The following is a 20,599-nucleotide window of genomic DNA, read 5'->3' on the forward strand; positions in this document are numbered from 1 at the left end:
TTTGACGAGTCATAACTGTCAAATCTGAGCTGCAGTGACTTAAACTCTCTGCTGTAAACCTGCTTGGAAATCACAGACAAAGACGCTCCTGCTAACTGCAGAACTTGCCTGAGAATCTTGATATTTTTAGGTTTCTTCAGTGTCACAGTGATCCAGTGATATCTGTCCGTATATTCATGGATACACCGTCAACAGGAGCTGCTAACAGCTAATTCGGCTCACTTTAATGGTGATAATTTGCAAAACGTGGGGAAAAAAATGGATGGATATAAAGAGAACGGGTCCGTTCATTCCTACAAAAGTTGCTCGGTGGTGCGTAGAGTCAAAAAAGTTTGACTTCCTGGGTATAAAAGTACCCAGATCTTCCTCATCGTGGTGCCCATAGACTAGCTCCTCAGCTAACTTCCTGTTAGCCCTCTGCTAACTTCCTGTTAGCCCTCTGCTAACTTCCTGTTAGCCCTCTGCTAACTTAAATGGGGATAAAAATGATTTAATCGTGTGGATGCTATCGGATCAAATGGATCAAACTCTGATGATGAAACAAGTTGTTGCTTGTGGTTGTGATGCAAATATATATATATATATATATAAAAACTGTTTACATCTCACAAAGCATTATGGGAAATGTAGTTCCCAAACTTAGAGCTTCATTATCCCCCAAACAGAAGTAAGACGAATAATGTGAAATCCATTTATATGGAACAGTTCTTTCAGTTTTAAAGTAAAATTAACTTGTTGTTGTTTTAATGAATCCTTGTTGGTGCAACCCGCCCTAAACGTTCCTTAATCATGGATGTGATCGTATAATTCATCGCGGTGTTGACGTCAATCCGTTCGCTGAGGTTTGAATGAAAAGTTTCGCCGACATCCTTTCACCTTTCCGTCACGTTTCTGATTCTCTGATGTCTGTGTTTCGGACTCGGCTGACAGTTCGCAGGAGCAGAATCGGAGTAAATGTGACCTCGGCGTTACATTCCTGCTCGTTTCTTACGGAAGGAACGAAAGTCGAAGAAGCACAAAAACACATCAGAGCGTCGGCGTTGTTGTCGAGGACTTCGGGAAAGATGCTGCTGGCTGGAGACAGGCTCAGCTGGGAGGCATTAGACGGCTCAGAGACAGGACAGAGTGTGTGTGTGTGTGTGTGTGTGTGTGTGTGTGTGTGTGTGTGTGTGTGTGTGTGTGTGTGTGTGTGTTCAGTCCAGGGCCAGCAGTGGTGTGCTCGTCTCTCTGTCCGTTTGTCGGAGCGTCTCTGGTTCCACCGCCGACTGAGACCTGAAACACAAACAGACGTCTCTGCTCAAAACCTTTAACCTCAACGAGGAAACAAGGAGAGGAGACAAGGAAGGCAACAAGGAGAGGAGAAAAGGAAGGGAACAAGGAGAGGAGACAAGGAAGGGAACAAGGAGAGGAGACAAGGAAGGAAACAAGGAGAGGAGAAAAGGAAGGAAACAAGGAGAGGAGAAAAGGAAGGGAACAAGGAGAAGAGAAAAGGAAGGGAACAAGGAGAGGAGACAAGGAAGGCAACAAGGAGAGGAGACAAGGAAGGGAACAAGAGTATATAAGGAAGGAAACAGGAGTAGGAAACAGGAGAGGAGACAAGGAAGGGAACAAGAGTATATAAGGAAGGAAACAGGAGTAGGAAACAGGAGAGGAGACAAGGAAAGAAACAGGAGTAGGAAACAGGAGAGGAGATAAGGAAGGGAACAAGGAGAGAAGATAAGGAAGGAAATGGGAGTAGATAAGGAAGGAATAGGAAATGGGAGAGGAGACAAGGAAGGAGAAGGTGACATCATTGTTCGAGTCGACGAATCAACGCAACGCTCTCATGTTCTCCGTGAGTGGTTGAGTACATGAGCTCTCACCGGTCCTCCTCCTCCTCCTCCTCCTCACCTCTTCATCATGTCCTTGTCTCCTCCTCCTCCTCCTCACCTCTTCATCATGTCCTTGTCTCCTCCTCCTCCACAGTTCTCCCTGACGTGCAGGGCGTCGTACGTCAGCATGTACTCCGTCTCGTCGTTGTAGTCGGGGCCCAGCAGCGTTCGGGCCCAGATGCCCATGTCGTACGGCGGCAGCGTCCCGCCGAACTCCGACGGCAAACACTCGGGCTGGATGAGCTGGTGGAGCGAGTTCAGGTTGTTACCGTGGAGAAAGATCTGAGGAGACGAGGAGAGGAGGAAAGGAGGAGACGAGGAGAGGAAATCAGGAGGGTGTTAATCCAAAGAGAGAGAAGACAGAAACTGTAAAAGTGATGAAGTCGAACATGAAAGAGATAAAAGGTAAGAAAAGAAGAGATCAAAACAGGAAGTGTGACATGAAAAAGGGGGAGGGAGGAGGGAGGGAGGAAGGAAGGAGGGAGGAAACAAGGTGTCACCCTTTTCCTGGTCTTGTCTTTGAGGAAAGGTTTGATGATGGTGTACATGGCGTGGATGTACCACGGCTGGTTCACAAAGTGGATTCCTCCGAACCGGGCGGGGAAACTGTCCTGAAGAGACGAGGAGAGGAGACAAGGAGAGGAGGAGAGGAGACAAGGAGAGGAGACAAAAGGAGGATTTAAAAAGTCTGTAATCAAAATATCAGTAACTATAAATATTGATGATTAAAGTTATCGATAACTGTTCTTAGTTAACCTGGAGGCCCTCTGTGGCCAGTTTCAGGTGCTCTTAGTTACCCGGAGGCCCTCTGTGACCAGTTTCAGGTATTTTTAGTTACCTGGAGGCCCTCTGTGACCAATTTCAGGTGTTTTTAGTTACCTGGAGGCCCTCTGTGACCAGTTTCAGGTGTTTTTAGTTACCTGGAGGCCCTCTGTGGCCAGTTTCAGGTGTTTTTAGTTACCTGGAGGCCCTCTGTGGCCAGTTTCAGGTGTTTTTAGTTACCTGGAGGCCCTCTGTGGCCAGTTTCAGGTGCTCTTAGTTACCCGGAGGCCCTCTGTGGCCAGTTTCAGGTGCTCTTAGTTACCCGGAGGCCCTCTGTGGCCAGTTTCAGGTGCTCTTAGTTACCCGGAGGCCCTCTGTGGCCAGTTTCAGGTGCTCTTAGTTACCCGGAGGCCCTCTGTGGCCAGTTTCAGGTGCTCTTAGTTAACCTGGAGGCCCTCTGTGGCCAGTTTCAGGTGCTCTTAGTTACCCGGAGGCCCTCTGTGGCCAGTTTCAGGTATTTTTAGTTACCTGGAGGCCCTCTGTGGCCAGTTTCAGGTGCTCTTAGTTACCTGGAGGCCCTCTGTGGCCAGTTTCAGGTGCTCTTAGTTACCCGGAGGCCCTCTGTGGCCAGTTTCAGTTGCTCTTAGTTACCTGGAGGCCCTCTGTGGCCAGTTTCAGGTGCTCTTAGTTACCCGGAGGCCCTCTGTGACCAGTTTCAGGTGTTTTTAGTTACCCGGAGGCCCTCTGTGACCAGTTTCAGGTGTTTTTAGTTACCCGGAGGCCCTCTGTGACCAGTTTCAGGTGTTTTTAGTTACCCGGAGGCCCTCTGTGGCCAGTTTCAGGTGTTTTAAGTTACCCGGAGGCCCTCTGTGACCAGTTTCAGGTGTTTTTAGTTACCCGGAGGCCCTCTGTGACCAGTTTCAGGTGTTTTAAGTTACCCGGAGGCCCTCTGTGACCAGTTTCAGGTGTTTTTAGTTAACCTGGAGGCCCTCTGTGGCCAGTTTCAGGTGTTTTTAGTTAACCTGGAGGCCCTCTGTGACCAGTTTCAGGTGTTTTTAGTTAACCTGGAGGCCCTCTGTGGCCAGTTTCAGGTGTTTTTAGTTACCCGGAGGCCCTCTGTGACCAGTTTCAGGTGTTTTTAGTTACCCGGAGGCCCTCTATGGCCAGTTTCAGGTGTTTTTAGTTACCTGGAGGCCCTCTATGGCCAGTTTCAGGTGTTTTTAGTTACCTGGAGGCCCTCTATGGCCAGTTTGAGGATGTTGGGCGTGAGCTTGGAGGCCTGTTTGAAGGAGAAGTTGCTCCAGTCGATGATGAGGATGAAACCGTTGATCTGGAGCTCCGGGTTCTCTATCAACACCTCCAGGGAGAGCAGGATCGCCCGCAGGATGTCTGTGAACGAGTTCCTGATGGAGGAGGAAGAGCAGAGAGTGTGTGTGTGTGTGTATGTGTGTGTGTGTGTGTATATCATTAGCTAATCAATAGTTAAACAGAGTGTGATGCTGTAGGTCTTAACTACAACAATAGATTCTATTGACTGTGTGTGTTCTGGTCTATTTTCAGTCTGAGTGCAGAAGTGACTCATTAGGCTCTTTGTGTTTTCAATCAATAGTGTGTGTGTGTGTGTGTGTGTGTGTGTGTGTGTGTGTGTGTGTGTGTGTGTGTGTGTGTTACCTGCTCTGGTCCCAGTTGGAGGCGAACAGGATGAGGATTTTTCGGCCATGTTGGTCCGGAGTCTCCAGAACACCTGGGAAACCATCCATCAGCGCTCGCTTAATACCTGGGTCGTCCACCTGAGAGAGACACACACACACACAAGCACACACACACACACACACACAGACTGCTGAGCGGGAGGCGGCGTACGATAACTTCTACGACTTATAGTGAAAGCGCAGGTGAGACCTTGAAGCTCTGGAACATGTCCAGGTTCTGCTGCCTGAACTGGAAGTACTGGGCCAGCAGCCTGAAGGTCTCCACCTGGTCGAACTTCCGGGCTCTCAGGAAACGCAGGATGAAGTCGTCGTCAGTCCGCAGGAAACCGATGTCCGGCCGCGTCACGATCATGTCGCGCACCTCGAATCAACGCGGACGGAAACACGGGAGTGAATTCATTATTATTAGTAAAAACAGAAGAGGAGACAAGGACGGGAACAAGAGTAGATGAGGAAGGAAACAAGGAGAGGAGACAAGGAAGGAAACAAGTAGATAAGGAAGGAGTAGGAAACGGGAGAGGAGACAAGGAAGGAAACAAGAGTAGATAAGGAAGGAAACCAGGAGAGGAGACACGAAAGGAAACGAGTAGATAAGGAAGGAGTAGGAAACGGAAGAGGAGACAAGGAAGGAAACAAATGTAGATAAGGAAGGAAACAGGAGAGGAGATATTTTTTGTATTTTATCTGTTTTGTATGTTTTTCTTTGATTGAGATAAACTGTGAGCAAAAAATTGCACAAAAATGCCGGATTTTAGCAAAAATGATACAAATTAAAACTCATATATGCAAATTGATATTAAATTTTTTAGTAATTTGTTAAAAATTTGCATTTTCTGGCAATTATTTCATGGTTCAGGCTTCATAGGGTTAATTTGTAACGTGTCACATGGCGACAAGTTTCAGTTTGTAGCTTCCCGTTAGCGTTAGCGTTAGCCGCCTACCTGCTGGATGTCCTGGTGCAGGGTGTCCGGGTTCTCGTTCAGCTCCAGACGAGCCTTCTCCGTCGTCTCCGAGCTCAGCCCGGCGTGCAGGTGCGTCATCATGGCGCCCAAAACGTGTGTCTCTCTACAATCTGCAGTCCCTCGGATCAAAAAGGCGGATTATGTTTTTCCACCTTTTGAGTTTTTTTTTTAATCCGACTTGTGGGCCGTTTGGTTTGGCTGATTGTTCCGCTGTACAATCATTCGTGGCTCTGCCGTTAATTTGGTTTTCTTTGCCCGTTTGATCGGCACAATCGTATTCGCTGTCTTTGAGTTTAAATTCCACGTTGACGATGATACAGGGAACTCCAGGTTTGGTCAGTGGGAGACAATCGTGGTGATTAGAAAGCGACAATCGTCACCGCTGCGTTTGGTTTTTGATGCTGTTACGCTGTTTTTTATTTTTTATTTTATTGATTGATTGGTTAATGATCAGCACATTTGTCCTGACCTTCTTCCCGTCTCACAGCTCCCTCCTCCTCCTCCTGCTCTCTGACATTGTTCAGATTCTGGTTCCAGGTTTTTATGGAGCGGCTCTCTGCGTCGCCATGACGACGACGGCGACGACAACGACGATGATGACGATGAGCGCTGCGTCAGAGAAAGGTCAGAGGTCGGTTAAGGCAGCTCGGTCTGATGTGGGCCTCCTCAGCCTGGAGAGAGGAAACATGAAGAGTTTAGGAGCATGAAACACAAAAACACCCGTTTTATTACAAAACAGTTCCAATAATCACAATAATGATTAAAATAATAATAATAATTATTATTATTATTATAACATTTTACTTTTCAGCACTCATTTTGACCAAGGGCAGCTCTTTGTCACAGAACCTCTCAGTATGCTAACAGTTAGCTGTCAGTAAGCTAACTCTCAGTATGCTAATGGTTAGCTGTCTGTATCCTAATAGTTAGTGTGTTAATGTTAGCTTTTAGTAAGCTATCACTCAGTATTCTAATGTTAGCTGTCAATATGCTAACAGTTAGCTGTCAGTATGTTAAAGTTTAGCTGTCAGTATGCTAATGGTAGCTGTCAGTGTGCTAATGGTAGCTGTCAGTGTGCTAAAGGTAGCTGTCAGTATGCTAACAGTTAGCTGTCAGTATGCTAATGGTAGCTGTCAGTGTGCTACTAGTTAGCTGTCAGTATGATAACAGTTAGCCGTCAGTATGCTAACAGGTAGCTGTCAGTATGCTAATGGTAGCTGTCAGTGTGCTACTAGTTAGCTGTCAGTATGCTAACAGGTAGCTGTCAGTGTGCTACTACTTAGCTGTCAGTATGATAACAGTAAGCTGTCAGTATGCTAACAGGTAGCTGTCAGTATGCTAATGGTAGCTGTCAGTATGCTAACAGGTAGCTGTCAGTATGCTAATGGTAGCTGTCAGTATGCTAATGGTAGCTGTCAGTATGCTAACAGGTAGCTGTCAGTATGCTAACAGGTAGCTGTCAGTATGCTAATGGTAGCTGTCAGTATGCTAACAGGTAGCTGTCAGTATGCTAATGGTAGCTGTCAGTATGCTAACGGTGGTTAAACTCAGTATTTTGTTTGCAGACTCCTGCCAACCATTTAGAAACAAGTATTTTCAGTCGCCTCAGAATAAATTTAGTTATTTGTGTTTGTCTCTACATTTAATGAAGTTGAATATTTCAATTTTAATAAGTTAAAGAAACGTAGTTGTTAAGAAATTACTATAATTCATAGTAATAAATAATCAGGATATTTAAAATAATTACCAGGAATAAATTACACGATAATAGTGATCAGTTTCATTTATAGCGTAATAAAATACATAGTTGTGTGCTGAATGTTATTATGCTGTAGAAGTTTGTTCCAGTAAATGATTAAATAAAAATATTCACATTTAAGAAGCTGAAATCAGAGAATTTAGACTTTTATTCTTAAAATTAATGACTAAAATGGATTAATCAATTATTGAAGTAGTTAACAACTAGTGAGTTAATCAACTAATTGTTGCAGCTGTAAAGTATTTAGTACATTTTATTATATTTGAATGTATTTGTTCCTGTAACGGGTCTTTTACAGACGCTGAGCATCTGTTCTCAGACTGATCAATTTCAGGATCAATAACTGTTCTTTTATCTCCATCTGAAGTGGGGGTCGGTGCCTCAGGTGACCTCCTGCACACCCACTGTAACCCCACCACCCCCACCCCATCTGCCGCTCACACATACGGAAAGCCAAAAGGGTCACAATTTGTCCCCATTTATTTTTTTCCTCCTGGACTTTGGAGTCATAAACGCTCTTCTACACTTACAGCTAATAAATAATCAATTTATATCATAAAAACATAAAAACACACAGTATTTAAGTGTGGAATTGTTCATATTTAGTTGTTCTATAAACAGCAAACAAATAAACACTACTTAAAACATCGACTGTATATAAGAAGTGGACATAGCCGCCGTGGTGCCACCTGTTGGTTAGCCTTGAGTACAACATCACGGGCGCCGCCATCTTGTTGTTTTTGGAGCCAAATGTGACATCCATGCTTCAAAAGTCACCTCTGATTGGCCGTTCACAAGGCAGTCGTACGTCGTGGTTGGTTGTTCTTCAGCGACACATTGATAGGTTGTTGGTGTTAGCTTACGTGCTAACTAGCTTTGGGCTGCAGCAGCTTGATGAAGTCAGTTTGTTTGGAATTTCGGTCGCCGCCATCTTGGTTTTGGAACCAGACGTGACGTCTTTGATTGGTTAGGTTTAGACAGGACCCGCCTCTGATTGGTCAGTGAGCCGTTAGCCCCGCCCTAAAGCCCCGCCCCCTCTTCCTGGTGTATCTTCCTCTAAATGGGACCATAATTTACTAAATGAACATCCTGCTGTGCTGAACCATTAAAGGTTTACAGTTTAAAATTATACAAAACATTTAAAAAGAAGCAAATTCTTGATTTTATTTTTTTAAAGAGGCTGAAGCCAAAATGAAAATGAAAATAGTTCTCCATTAACTTCACCTTCTTCAACACATTAATACTATCTGCACTTTTCTACCCTCAATACAGAACTTCATTAAGAAAACGACCGTTTTTAGAAACAAGGAGTGTTTAGTGTTTAGTAATAGATTTCTGCTTTCCTAATAAACTACCAGCTCAGTGTCATTTCTAATCAATGATATGTGATTACCAATAAACTGATTGATCACATTCATATTCAGACATCCAGTGGAGTCGCCCCCTGCTGGACATCAGAAAGAATGCAGGTTTAAGACTTTTTTTTTATAAACTCTTTTATAAAGTCAATGGGGGGGGGATTAGATTAATTATGACCCCTTTGGCTTTCCATACCCATTAACAGTAATGTAGTCCAGTGTGTGTGTGTGTGTGTGTGTGTGTGTGTGTGTGTGTGTGTGTGTGTGTGTGTGTGTGAGAGAGAGAGAGAGAGAGAGAGAGAGAGACACTCAAAGGTCCCACAGGGCTGTAATTTAAATCTCCAGCTCTGATATTAAATTCAAAAAAAGGTGAATAAAAACTGCTGTGGCTCAAACTGAAGGAAAAAAATGTTAAAATTTAACATAAAGTCTCTCAGATTGACCTAAAAACTGACAGTTTAAGGGTAAAGTGTGTGTGTGTGTGTGTGTGTGTGTGTGTGTGTGTGTGTGTGTGTGTGTGTGTGTGTGTGTGTGTGTGTGTGTGTGTGAGATCATCAGATGTCCTCACAAGGAGGTAAAGCTGTGAGAGCATCCTCCTCCAGAAGTGAGCGGGATGAAGGTGCAGGCTGGTGGGTGTTTTTTTTAATGTCTTATTCTCTTAAGGTGGATTTTTATTTTATTTTTTATCATTATTATTTAAGGTGGAATGAGGTGGGACCACTCACACTGAAGCGACCCGCTAGGTGTGCTGGTTGCAGCCCGGCCGTCCTGGCTGGCCCGCCGGCCCTCCGGTGGTGCTGATGCTGGGGACGGTGGCGGAGGTGGCCATCGGTATCCGGACACACAAAGAGCTCCTGCGCCCAAAAATTTAGGCAAAAACAAGAAAATAAAAAACGAGCAAGCGGCCGGAAATAAAAGACAAACGTCCCTGAAGGCGTCGGGGGGTTAAAGTGTGCCCTTGCGGATCCGTGCGGGCATCATAACGCGGGAGGAGGACGATGCGTTTTCACTTTGTGCTCCGAGAAGACGTCAGGATGCTCCGATGCCCGCAAGTCACCAAAATAAAGTGCCAGACTTCCGGTCACCTCTTTCACAGGAAAATACACTCACTGGACAGATAGATAGATAGATAGATAGATAGATAGATAGATAGATAGATAGATAGACAGACAGACAGACAGACAGACAGACAGACAGATAGATAGATAGATAGATAGATAGATAGATAGATAGATAGATAGTAATATATCATAAAAATATATGATATAGATATAAATAAAATAATGTAATACACAGATATATAATGTATGTATGTATATTTTATATATACACAATATGTAGTGATATATTATTGATATAGTGTATATAATTAAAGGACACACATCACAGAGACAGATGTGTTAAACAAATATTAGAAATATTAACGGAACAAATGTAAAACATTGTCATTAATAGAGGTTATTTGGAATTAGTTATTTATGTTTTATTGGTTTAAATAAACAAAAAAAACTATTTGTTATTATACTAATAATGTTATAGGTTGTAATCATCTGAATAAACAACAGATCAGAGATCGAACATGTTGATTTATGTCATAAAACCAAAAAAACACTCATTTATTTAATCTTTTAGATTATTCATCAGAGTTGTTGTTGTCAGTTAATTGATTATTATCAATCAGCTTCTCATAACGGCACTAAAATAAACCTTCTTTATTTGCACCAGATTTATTTTTCACCTGAACAACAAGTAGTCTTCGTGTGGTCCAACACGCTTGCCCCGTGCTTTTATTTTGAAGGCCTCTGCCCTGGCTTCCGGTCGTGCTCGTGCTCACGCCGTCTGGCTGCACGCACCTGGACGCTGTGACAGCAGCTGACGGCCACGCGCGTTCACGAGTCAACCTGGACAGATTGTAGGTTGTGCGCGTGCACGCTGTGGCTGGTGCGCGCACGCGGGTACGCGCTTCTATGCATATGTAGGCTATTTTTTTCTTTTATTGACTTCTAATTATCTCTCCTAATCACAATCAATCGAAGCTTATCTTACAATAAACTACTATTAGTATTAACATTACTGCTCCTAACAACAGAAATAATAATATTAATATTAATAGCAGAGCTAATTCTACATTATATAACAGCATTTTTTTCTACTAAATGTATGTGAACCTTCCAGTATGTGTGATAAATGTGTCTATTTTTGTTTAAATGCTGTTATATCACCATGAAAGTGTTCATTATTTATCAAAATTATTGATTATTATGTATTATTTATTGTAATTTACATCCAGGACTTTTTTCAGCATAAATGCATGTGTTCATTATTCTCACAATTTATTAATGAATAAGTTTATATGAATATGACGTCTTCAAATGTCTTGTTTTGTCCATTTAACAGTGGAAAATATTCACTTTTTACTGTGATGTAAAATACAAAAGCTTAAATTAAAATACCTACTGATAACAGCGTGAGGGCTTTTATTATGAAGGTGTACGTTATCCTGTGCGTAAGCATGTGACGTACTTCCGCTTGAGCCAAGGTCCACTCAGCTGAGAAACTACTCACTGAAGCGTCTCTGCCTCGTTTCAACCTTTAAAACATCCAAAAAACCCTTCGATACCAACTCCTAAATCATCTTTTTATACCCACCGAAGTTTATACAACAGTTCTCTGAACGTGTCACACCGCGGAACCTCGTTGTTTGTCTCATTTTCGGGACATTTTAGTCGCCAAATCTGCCCTCAGTGCGCGCTAACGTTAGCTCAACGGCTACAACCACCATTCACTCTTCAGGGGAAGGAATCGACTAATCGATAATCTAATCATGGATCAAACAGGAGTCGCAGCAGAGACGCCAAAGGTAAGACGCCCGCACACCTGGCCGTGTTCTTCAGGTGTTGTTTAGCGTCACGAAGCTAAGTTAGCATTAGCCTGCTAGCTGTTATCCAACATGGCCTCCCCGGCGGTTCTCTCCATAAAAGGCCGAAGTAGGCTCGCTGTGGGCGGACAGACCAGTCAGCAGCTGTCGGTGAACCTGGGTGGAGACATTTTGGTGTTAAAACATGGAAGTTAAACATGTAAATAAGCTTCGATAACATTAGCAGTGCTGCTTAACAATAAATGTGTGTGTAAATATTATGTGAATAATTAGTGATTAAAGTGGATTTTTAACCATTTAAGTGTATAAACCATCACACTGTTGCTTATTGTCGCCATGGGTACATTTTTATTTTATGTAAACAGACACATGTGGAAACTCAGAATAATTTATCCCCTGAATGATGTGAAGACACGTGAGGAAACATGTCTGAACATGTCCTCTCCTACAGGTGTAATGACTCACCAGTGCCATAAAACCACAGAATAACCTCTCCTCTTCTTAAACTGTACACTTTATTCTGCTTTTTCATTATTAATTTAATGGGTAAGTTTGTTAGACACACCAAATTAGAGCAGGAGTGATTTTTCAGTTCATCTGTACGCTGATCTGCAGGACATTTAGTGGAAAATATGTCAATAATCGTTGAATAATTACAGTTTTCATGTCATTCTCTTGTTTCAGCTTCTCAATTGAGGGGATTTGCTTTTTATTTTAGTCTTAAATGAACTGTAAACAGAGTATCTTGGACCATAGTTTGGACAAAATGAGAAGTTTTATGACGTCATGTTTGTCCTTTTTTTCCCACTTTTTGACATTTTATAGATCAAACTACTAACTGATTAATCAAATAAATGTTTTGCTGTTAATTTTGAGTTCATACTGTGTTTTTTCTCTCTCTCTCAGGCTGCAGGTTGTTGAATCATAATGTGTTTAAATGGGAGGTGTTTCTATGATTTGTTCTTCCCTCATTGATATGCATGTGTTGGACTCAATCATGACATGAAGGGAGGATTTATTGATGAAAACCTAATGAAGTGGCTCCTGATGTCAAGTGTGTGTGTGGTTGTTCTTCCAGAGCCCGTGGGGGTCGGTGGCCCCGGCGGCTCCGGCCTGTTCGCTGACTGATGTGATGAGCGAGCAGCTGGCCAGACAGCTGGAGGAGGAGAACCAGGCCTTCCCCACACTTGCCGAGTACGTTCCACCTGCTTTACCTGTGTGTGTGTGTGTGTGTGTGACCCACCTGTGTGGCACCACTGTGAAGTTGCTCTGACAATCCTCCTCTCTGCATCAGGAGAGTTTCAGAGAGTTTCTCCTGCTAGTTTGGTCGTTAAACTGATGTTGGAGCTTCTAACAGGATCAAACAGGCCGCTTTTCTTCTTCTGCTGCTTTAAATGTGTTTCTAACGGGATCAAACGGGCCGCTTTTCTTCTTCTGCTGCTTTAAATGTGTTTCTAACAGGATCAAACGGGCCGCTTTTCTTCTTCTGCTGCTTTAAATGTGTTTCTAACGGGATCAAACGGGCCGCTTTTCTTCTTCTGCTGCTTTAAATGTGTTTCTAACGGGATCAAACGGGCCGCTTTTCTTCTTCTGCTGCTTTAAATGTGTTTCTAACGGGATCAAACGGGCCGCTTTTCTTCTTCTGCTGCTTTAAATGTGTCTCTAACGGGATCAAACGGGCCGCTTTTCTTCTTCTGCTGCTTTAAATGTGTTTCTAACGGGATCAAACAGGCCGCGTTTCTTCTTCTTCTGCTGCTTTAAATGTGTTTCTAACGGGATCAAACAGGCCGCGTTTCTTCTTCTGCTGCTTTAAATGTGTTTCTAACGGGATCAAACAGGCCGCGTTTCTTCTTCTTTTGCTGCTTTAAATGTGTTTCTAACGGGATCAAACAGGCCGCGTTTCTTCTTCTGCTGCTTTAAATGTGTTTCTAACGGGATCAAACAGGCCGCGTTTCTTCTTCTGCTGCTTTAAATGTGTTTCTAACGGGATCAAACAGGCCGCGTTTCTTCTTCTGCTGCTTTAAATGTGTTTCTAACACGATCAAACAGGCCGCGTGGTCCCCTGGTGGCCTTCTGCGTCCTCGCCGCTGCTTCTTCTTCTGGTGACGTCGTTTCTTGGAGGACCTTCTTCTTCTTCATGTCCCTAAAATGTGTCCAACCTCAGCTAGAAGGTTCCAGAAGTCACTAAAGCAGAATGAGTGAGAAAAGGGTTGATAGGCAAATGTATTTCTATCGCACCATTCAGACAGTTCAGAGAGCTTTACAGAGACATAAAACACAATAGAAACAAGACACAGAAACATTACAGTTGCATGTAAAAGATAAAAAACAGTTGGAGGGGGGATTCATATCTGTTGCCGTGATGGTTTCATGTTGGTCTTTGAGGCAGAGAGAGACCACATGGATTTACCAGGTTCCACACGCAGACCGAACTAAATAAACGTCTAAATAATCAACTCAGAAAGCTGTTTGTTTGTCTCTTTGTTCTCTCTGTGTTTGGTGTGAAATGGTTTCTTAAAGTGAAAGTTGGCAGAAGTGAGACGTCCTCTCTGGGTGTGTGTTTCAGCTCCGGAGCAGATCTGCTGCTGTGCGACGAGGTTTCCGACACCACCAGTGACCTGATGCTCGCACAGATGCTGCAGATGCAGTTTGACCGCGAGTGCGACGATCAGCTCCGCCGGGAGGAGAGGAAGTTCAACGGAGACAGCAAAGGTACGAGCACAACGGTCCGACGCACATTAAAACCCTCCTGAGTGATTTAAAGTGTGTGTAACGTCAGTCGTGATGTCCGTGTCCAGTGTCTATCTCCTTTGAGAACTACCGCATGGTCCATCCGTATGAAGACAGCGACAGCTCGGAGGACGAGGTGGACTGGCAGGACACGAGACACGACCCCTACAGAGCAGGTAACGTACCTACAGAGGCTGGGCAGAATAACAGAAACACCCCTGATCTGTATGGAAGCAAATCGGCCTGCACAGGTTTTTAGTGTCATGGCAACAGCTGTTCCATCGTTCTCTTCAAAGACACCAGACTCCATTGACAAAAACAGTAATTTTACCTCACAAGAACACAGGAGCTTCTGGTCTCCCGCTGCCTTGATCTGTTAGTTTGTTTGTGTTATTGTGTGTTTCACAAATACTGTGTTGGATCCAATTAACCCTTTAAAACACCAGAGTGGCACAATAATCTAAACAAACTAACTGATCGGGGCAGTGATAGACAAACAACTCTTGGGTTAAATCCCTGTTTTAGGGAATGTAGTCTGGTGTGTTTGCTGTTTATGGTTAAACCACCCGTGTCACAGCTGCTGGCTGAGGTGATCCACTGGATCAGTTCAAAATATGTTTTAAAAAATAGGGCCTGGATTTAAAAATACCAGAGTTTAACCTTTTAGATCAGGTCATTATGGCAGTTGACTTATAAGGTGTTCCTGTTATTTTGTCCACCTACAGTGTTGGAAACGTATATTTCTAGAATCAGTCCTGTTTTATCAATATAAGAAGATATAATCTGTGTGTGTGTGTGTGATCGAGTAGAAAAGCCCCAGACTACACCGAGGAGAGGCTTCACCGGGAAGGGCAAGAACATCACCACCAAACATGACGAGGTGACCTGCGGCCGCAAGAACACGGCACGCATGGACAACGTAAGACCACACACACACACACACACACACACACACACACACAGGAAGCCGTGTTTACATCCCTCAATAGACCTAAAAACATCTTTATTTTTTTGCATGTTTGAAGTTGGAGATCTAAAATATCATCAGGACCTCTCACTTGATTTATTAGCCAAAAAACCAAGATGGCGGCGCCTGTTAAGATAGAAAGTCCGGAGCTAGTTAGCATGGAAGCTAACAGCTGTTTGTCATCGAGGTCCTTCGACTTAAAACCCATTTTTATAAACTCGCTTTCACATGATGTCGTCGTCTTCATGTATTTTTACTCTGCACTGGTTTTTATCCCTAATTTTTTTTATTTTTGCTCTTTTTCTTTTATTTGTACGTGTTTATATTTGCATTTATTAATGTTTTAATGTCTTATCTCCTCGCCCGCCTTCTCTCTCCGGTTTTCGTCTTTTTCTTCTTGTTTTGAATTCATTTTTATTCTTAAAGCTTTTGTTTGGCACTTTTTTTGCTCCCTGTGTATCCTGTTTTTCTCTCAAAGCACTTTGACTCTGTTTTTAAAGGCTAAACAAATAAAGTTATTATTATTATCATTTTCAACCTGTAATTGAACAATTAACAATGATTTGTGCTGAGGGAAAAGTCTGTGGACAGGTTCGTGTTAGAAATATCACTTCCTGTTGCTTTTTTCTGGCTTTCCTTAAAAAAACCGTCTGACTCACTGACCGTTCCTCCTCTTCCTCTTCCTCTTCCTCTTCCTCTTCCTCCAGTTTGCTCCAGAGGTCCATGTCGGGGACGGGTTGGGGATGGACCTCAAGTTGTCCAACCAGGTGTTTAACTCTCTGAAGCAGCACTGCTACAGCGAGCAGAGACGCAGCGCCAGACTGCACGAGAAGAAGGAGCACTCGACCGCCGTACGTTCAGACAGCCGGCGACACGCACACTGATCCCGCTTCTTTTCAGCTGAAACTTTAAAACTCTTCCTTCCTTTTCTCCTCAGGAACAAGCGGTGGACCCTCGCACTCGCCTGCTCATGTATAAGATGGTGAGCGCCGGCGTGCTGGAGAAAATCAACGGCTGCATCAGCACAGGAAAGGAGTCCGTTGTCTTCCATGCCGACGGAGGGAGGTGAGCGAATCTCCTGTGGGTCTTAAAAAGCCTTTCCAGGAAACGCGCAGACGCTGAGGGAAAAGCCACGGATTATGCAAAAACTGAGAGGATGGAGGAGGAAAAAAGGTTATAAAATGGTAAATGACTTCACCTCCACCATGTTGTTTTGTGTATCCGTCTGTCCGTCAGCCTGGACGAGCAGCCGGTCCCTGACGAGGTGGTGCTGAAGGTGTTCAAGACGACGCTCAACGAGTTCAAGAACAGAGACCGATACATCAAAGACGACTACCGCTTCATAGATCGCTTCAGCAAGCTGAACCCGCGCAAGGTCATCAGGCTGTGGGCCGAGAAGGAGATGCACAACCTGACCAGGTAAACACCCCCCCACTCACCACTCACACGTAGTCTGCACGGGGGCTTTTATTTTATTTTGTGTGTTTGTTTGTGTGTTTGTTTGTAGGATGAAGAAGGCGGAGATTCCCTGTCCGGAGGCGGTGCTGTTGAAGAAACACATCCTGGTGATGTCGTTCATCGGTAAAGACCACGTTCCTGCTCCCAAACTCAAAGACGTCCATCTGAGCTCAGAGGACATGAAGAACGCCTTCTACCAGGTCCTACATGTACGTACAGGTACTACAGCAGGTACTACTGCAGGTACTACAGCAGGTACTACTGTAGGTACTACTGCAGGTGCTACAGCAGGTGCTACAGCAGGTGCTACAGCAGGTACTACTGCAGGTGCTACAGCAGGTACTACTGCAGGTACTACTGCAGGTACTACAGCAGGTACTACTGCAGGTGCTACTGCAGGTACTACTGCAGGTACTACAGCAGGTGCTACAGCAGGTACTACTGCAGGTGCTACAGCAGGTGCTACAGCAGGTACTACTGCAGGTGCTACTGCAGGTACTACTGCAGGTACTACAGCAGGTACTACTGCAGGTGCTACTGCAGGTACTACAGCAGGTACTACAGCAGGTACTACTGCAGGTACTACAGCAGGTACTACAGCAGGTACTACAGCAGGTACTACAGCAGGTACTACTGCTGGTACTACTGCAGGTACTACAGCAGGTACTACTGCAGGTACTACTGCAGGTACTGCTGCAGGTACTGCTGCAGGTACTACTGCAGGTACTACTGCTGGTACTACAGCAGGTACTTGCAGTATTTGGTAGTAGAGTTCTCTCCCTGATTAACAGTTTTATTGTGTGTGTGTGTGTGTGTGTGTGTGTGTGTGTGTGTGTGTGCAGGTGATGCAGCTCTTGTATCAACAGTGTAACCTGGTTCACGCTGACCTCAGTGAATACAACATGCTGTGGTACGAGGGGAAGGTACGACGACTCCTCTTCCTCTCCCTACTCTTCCACTTCAGCCTCTAGTCCCTGATTTTCTTTCTTTCCTCCCATTCTAGTTTGCATGTTAACTCGTTGCTCTTCATCTTTCCTCTTCCTTTTCTCCTCCTGTCTTCACACACTGCCGCTCTCACCTGTGTGTGTGTGTGTGTGTGTGTGTGTGTGTGTGTGTGTGTGTGTGTGTGTGTGTGTGTGTGTGTGTGTGTGTGTGTGTGTGTGTGTGTGTGTGTGTGTGTGTGTGTGTGTGTGTGTGTGTGTGTGTGTGTGTGTGTGTGTGTGTGTGTTGCAGGTGTGGCTGATAGATGTCAGTCAGTCCGTTGAACCCACCCACCCTCACGGCCTCCAGTTCCTCTTCAGAGACTGCAGGAACGTTTCCACGGTAACGGGCGCTTCCCTCCTCCAACTCACTTTTTTTCTCATTTTCACTCTTTTAATCTAAAATCTGAAACTCTGTGTGTGTGTGTGTGTGTGTGTGGTGTGTGTGTGTCACAGTTTTTCCAGAAGCGAGGGGTGAGCGAGGCGATGAGTGTGTACGAGCTTTTCAACGCCGTCAGCGGGCTGAACATCCCTATCGGCACTGAGGAAGAGGCCGACTTCATCGCCGAGGTAACAACAGCAGGAACGAGTGTTCAGACAACTTTAAAGGGACAGTTCACCAGTTTTTTCGACTCGTGCTCGTAGCAGCATTGGGGCATGACCTCTAACGGCGCCGTCCTCGGCTGAGCAGTCACGAGCACGAGCCTCTCGTCCACGAGGCGGCAAGATGGTTGGCGGATGTAGTTCGGTAGAAAATAGTTCCTGCTATGGCTTTTTGGGTGAGCTGTCCCTTTAAGAAAAAGCTATGACTTTAACCCGGCGGTTAAACGCTCCCTGTGCTCTCTGACAGATTGTGGCGTTGGAGAAGAGGAACGAAGATCACGTGCAGCGGCGAGGGAAGAAAACCTTCCCCGTGGCCTCTGAAGACGGCGACCCTCCTTTAAAACCCGACGCTGATGATTAACGCCCGCTTGTCCGGCTCGCTCGCTCTTCACGATCCCGCTGTGTTGAAAACGCTGTAAAGAGGAGATGAATGGAGGAGGCCCCTGGGGGACCGCGGCGCCTCCCCCTCCACCCCTGCCACCACCCCACTGACCCCCCCAAATTCAGCCAGGACGGAGCGTCCTGAGCTGACGTCTCCTGACGTCGATTCTGGTTTGTGTTTCATCTTAAAGAGACGTGTGTAAACAGGAAACATTTCCACTGGATTCAGGCTGAATTTAGGGAAATGAGAGTTAAAGGGTAATTCTGCAGTTTTAACCCTGGCTCCTCTGTGTCCACATCCTGTGGTCTGAGTGACTGGTAGGTAGTAAAAGTGTTGGAACTGGTCCAGTAGATCACCTCAGCCAGCAGCCACCAAACGGGCTGCAACGGCTGCAACGTGATCCTTCGGGACAACTTTAACCACAAACAGCACACACACCAGACTCCATTCACTAAAACAGGGATTTTACCTCTCTGGACACATGAGTGTAGCTGGTCTACAGCTGCCTCAGTTGGTTAGTTTGTTTGTCGTATTGTGTGTCACAAATACCAAACTAACTTTAAAGTCACATGACAACACAAACTAACTAACTGATGGAGGCAGCAGCAGAGCAGCAGCTCCTGTGTCCTGTTCTCTAAAATCCCTGTTTTAGTGAATATAGTCTGGTGTGTGTGCTGTTTGTGGTTAAACCAAAAGGATCTTCCAGGTCTCTCTCTGTAGGGATCCTTTCCATGATGCTGTCACACACTTAGAATAACACTCTGAGCCTGTCAGTGCACAGCTGAGGTGATCTACTGGACCAATTCCAACACTTTTAGTACCTACCTGTCATGTAGACACCAGGATATGAACAGTAAGAGCCCAGGTGTAAAAACACCAATTATCTTTCAATAAAAAGCTTAAAAATATATTTGAAAAAAAATAGATTTGAGGTTTGGTACCCAGCACTAACTCTGCGTCTGTTTACTTTAGTCGCTTTTTTCTGTTTCTGGAGTTTTCTTTCACTCGTTTATTCTCATCAGTTGCTCAGTCACTGATTCACTGAGAGGAAACCAGAGATAAAAGTGACGGGACACACCGCTTCTGTTTGTTTGTGTTTTTGTCCGTCGCTCTGTGTCGCTTCAGACAGTTTCAGGGGTCACGTATGGAAGACGGGGAGGTCAGAGGTCACAGAGGAGTTTTAAAGCAGGTTATTAAATGTAAAACACCTGAAATTGACGCATAAATGAAACTATCAAACAAACAAAGGCAAGTAAATTAAATTCATGTAATTGTGTCATTGAATGCAGCAGGTGGAAACAGTTTGATGTTTGCGGTGGTTAAAGTAGCTCTTAGAGGAAAAGCTTGTCGCTTATGGTGTGTTTTTAAATGATGATTTAAAAAAATAAAAAGAAGGTTTCTCTTCACAGCTTGGTTTTATTGTACGATTTGCCTCGTTGTGGTGCTCTGTGTGAAACTGCAGATCAGCGGAGACATTAAAAGCTGAAGATCAAGATTAAAACCTCTGTTTGTTTTTATTTGTTTTAATTTGAAAAATTGTGTTAATTATCAGTGAAACACTCAGGTTTGTTCTGTTCACCTGAAAGTTACTGAAGCTGTGACGTCCTTAGTCTGCACGTGATCGTCAGGCGGTCACATGACACCTGATGGCAAAAACCAGAACGCTTCCGGTTGGGGTCCTCCAGAGTAAAAGTATCTATAAATCTGAATTCTTTCATGTGTCCATATGAAAGTGCTAAAGTTTGATGTCCAAATATATTTTCACTTTTTATTGTATGTTTACTTGGGGGGATTATAAAATCAATATGGAGTTATAAAAACAAAATAATCTCAGCTAAAAAATGACTAACGACAACCATAGTTGTGCTGTTTGATCAATAAAGTCTGAACAGTAAAGGGACAATAAAGGGAAAAAGTTTCCATTAAATAGAAACAAAATACTGGAAAGTATGAAGTTAAATGTCATAACTTACAGGTATTCACATAAATAATTAAATGTACATGTGTGTAGCATCCATCAAACATACATAAATGAATTAAACAGACAAAACTGAACTGAACTGAAAAATATTAACTGAAATTGAATAAAATAAAAGATAAAAGTTATAGTTTGAGTGCAGTAAATTGGTCCAAATTGAGAAAGTAAATATGTAGATTTCAGGCGTAGTTATTTTTGA

At 44.1% G+C, this 20,599-nt stretch overlaps 2 protein-coding genes across 2 annotated transcripts; one reads left to right on the top strand and one right to left on the bottom strand.

The window, feature by feature from the left end:
• Positions 1 to 1,193: 1,193 nt before the first annotated feature.
• Positions 1,194 to 5,388, bottom strand: LOC139221333 (clavesin-1-like). Its single transcript, XM_070853271.1, has 7 exons — positions 5,287 to 5,388; positions 4,536 to 4,706; positions 4,305 to 4,423; positions 3,862 to 4,036; positions 2,372 to 2,482; positions 1,930 to 2,153; positions 1,194 to 1,272 (listed from the first exon to the last, which is right to left on the bottom strand). The coding sequence occupies exons 1-7, from the start codon at positions 5,386 to 5,388 to the stop codon at positions 1,194 to 1,196; spliced, it is 981 nt and encodes a 326-aa protein (XP_070709372.1).
• Positions 5,389 to 11,142: 5,754 nt separating this feature from the next.
• Positions 11,143 to 19,923, top strand: riok3 (RIO kinase 3 (yeast)). Its single transcript, XM_070853414.1, has 13 exons — positions 11,143 to 11,284; positions 12,381 to 12,496; positions 13,869 to 14,014; positions 14,101 to 14,208; positions 14,842 to 14,951; positions 15,707 to 15,850; positions 15,937 to 16,064; positions 16,236 to 16,418; positions 16,507 to 16,666; positions 17,300 to 17,380; positions 17,691 to 17,780; positions 17,894 to 18,007; positions 18,288 to 19,923. The coding sequence occupies exons 1-13, from the start codon at positions 11,249 to 11,251 to the stop codon at positions 18,399 to 18,401; spliced, it is 1,530 nt and encodes a 509-aa protein (XP_070709515.1). The 5' UTR covers positions 11,143 to 11,248; the 3' UTR covers positions 18,402 to 19,923.
• The last annotated feature ends 676 nt before the right edge of the window (positions 19,924 to 20,599 follow it).

The sequence above is a fragment of the Pempheris klunzingeri genome, chromosome 21 (genome assembly GCF_042242105.1).
Source record: "Pempheris klunzingeri isolate RE-2024b chromosome 21, fPemKlu1.hap1, whole genome shotgun sequence".
NCBI classification, from domain to species: domain Eukaryota; kingdom Metazoa; phylum Chordata; class Actinopteri; order Acropomatiformes; family Pempheridae; genus Pempheris; species Pempheris klunzingeri.

Coding starts and splice junctions, on each gene's coding strand:
- LOC139221333 (XM_070853271.1), bottom strand. CDS start 5,388: ATGATGACGCACCTGCACGCCGGGCTGAGCTCGGAGACGACGGAGAAG. Junction 2,154..2,371: donor AAGACAAGACCAGGAAAAGG/GTGACACCTTGT, acceptor TCGTCTCCTCAG/ATCTTTCTCCACGGTAACAA. Junction 1,273..1,929: donor GACAAGGACATGATGAAGAG/GTGAGGAGGAGG, acceptor TTTGTGTTTCAG/GTCTCAGTCGGCGGTGGAAC.
- riok3 (XM_070853414.1), top strand. CDS start 11,249: ATGGATCAAACAGGAGTCGCAGCAGAGACGCCAAAG. Junction 12,497..13,868: donor GCCTTCCCCACACTTGCCGA/GTACGTTCCACC, acceptor TGTGTGTTTCAG/CTCCGGAGCAGATCTGCTGC. Junction 16,667..17,299: donor CCTTCTACCAGGTCCTACAT/GTACGTACAGGT, acceptor GTGTGTGTGCAG/GTGATGCAGCTCTTGTATCA.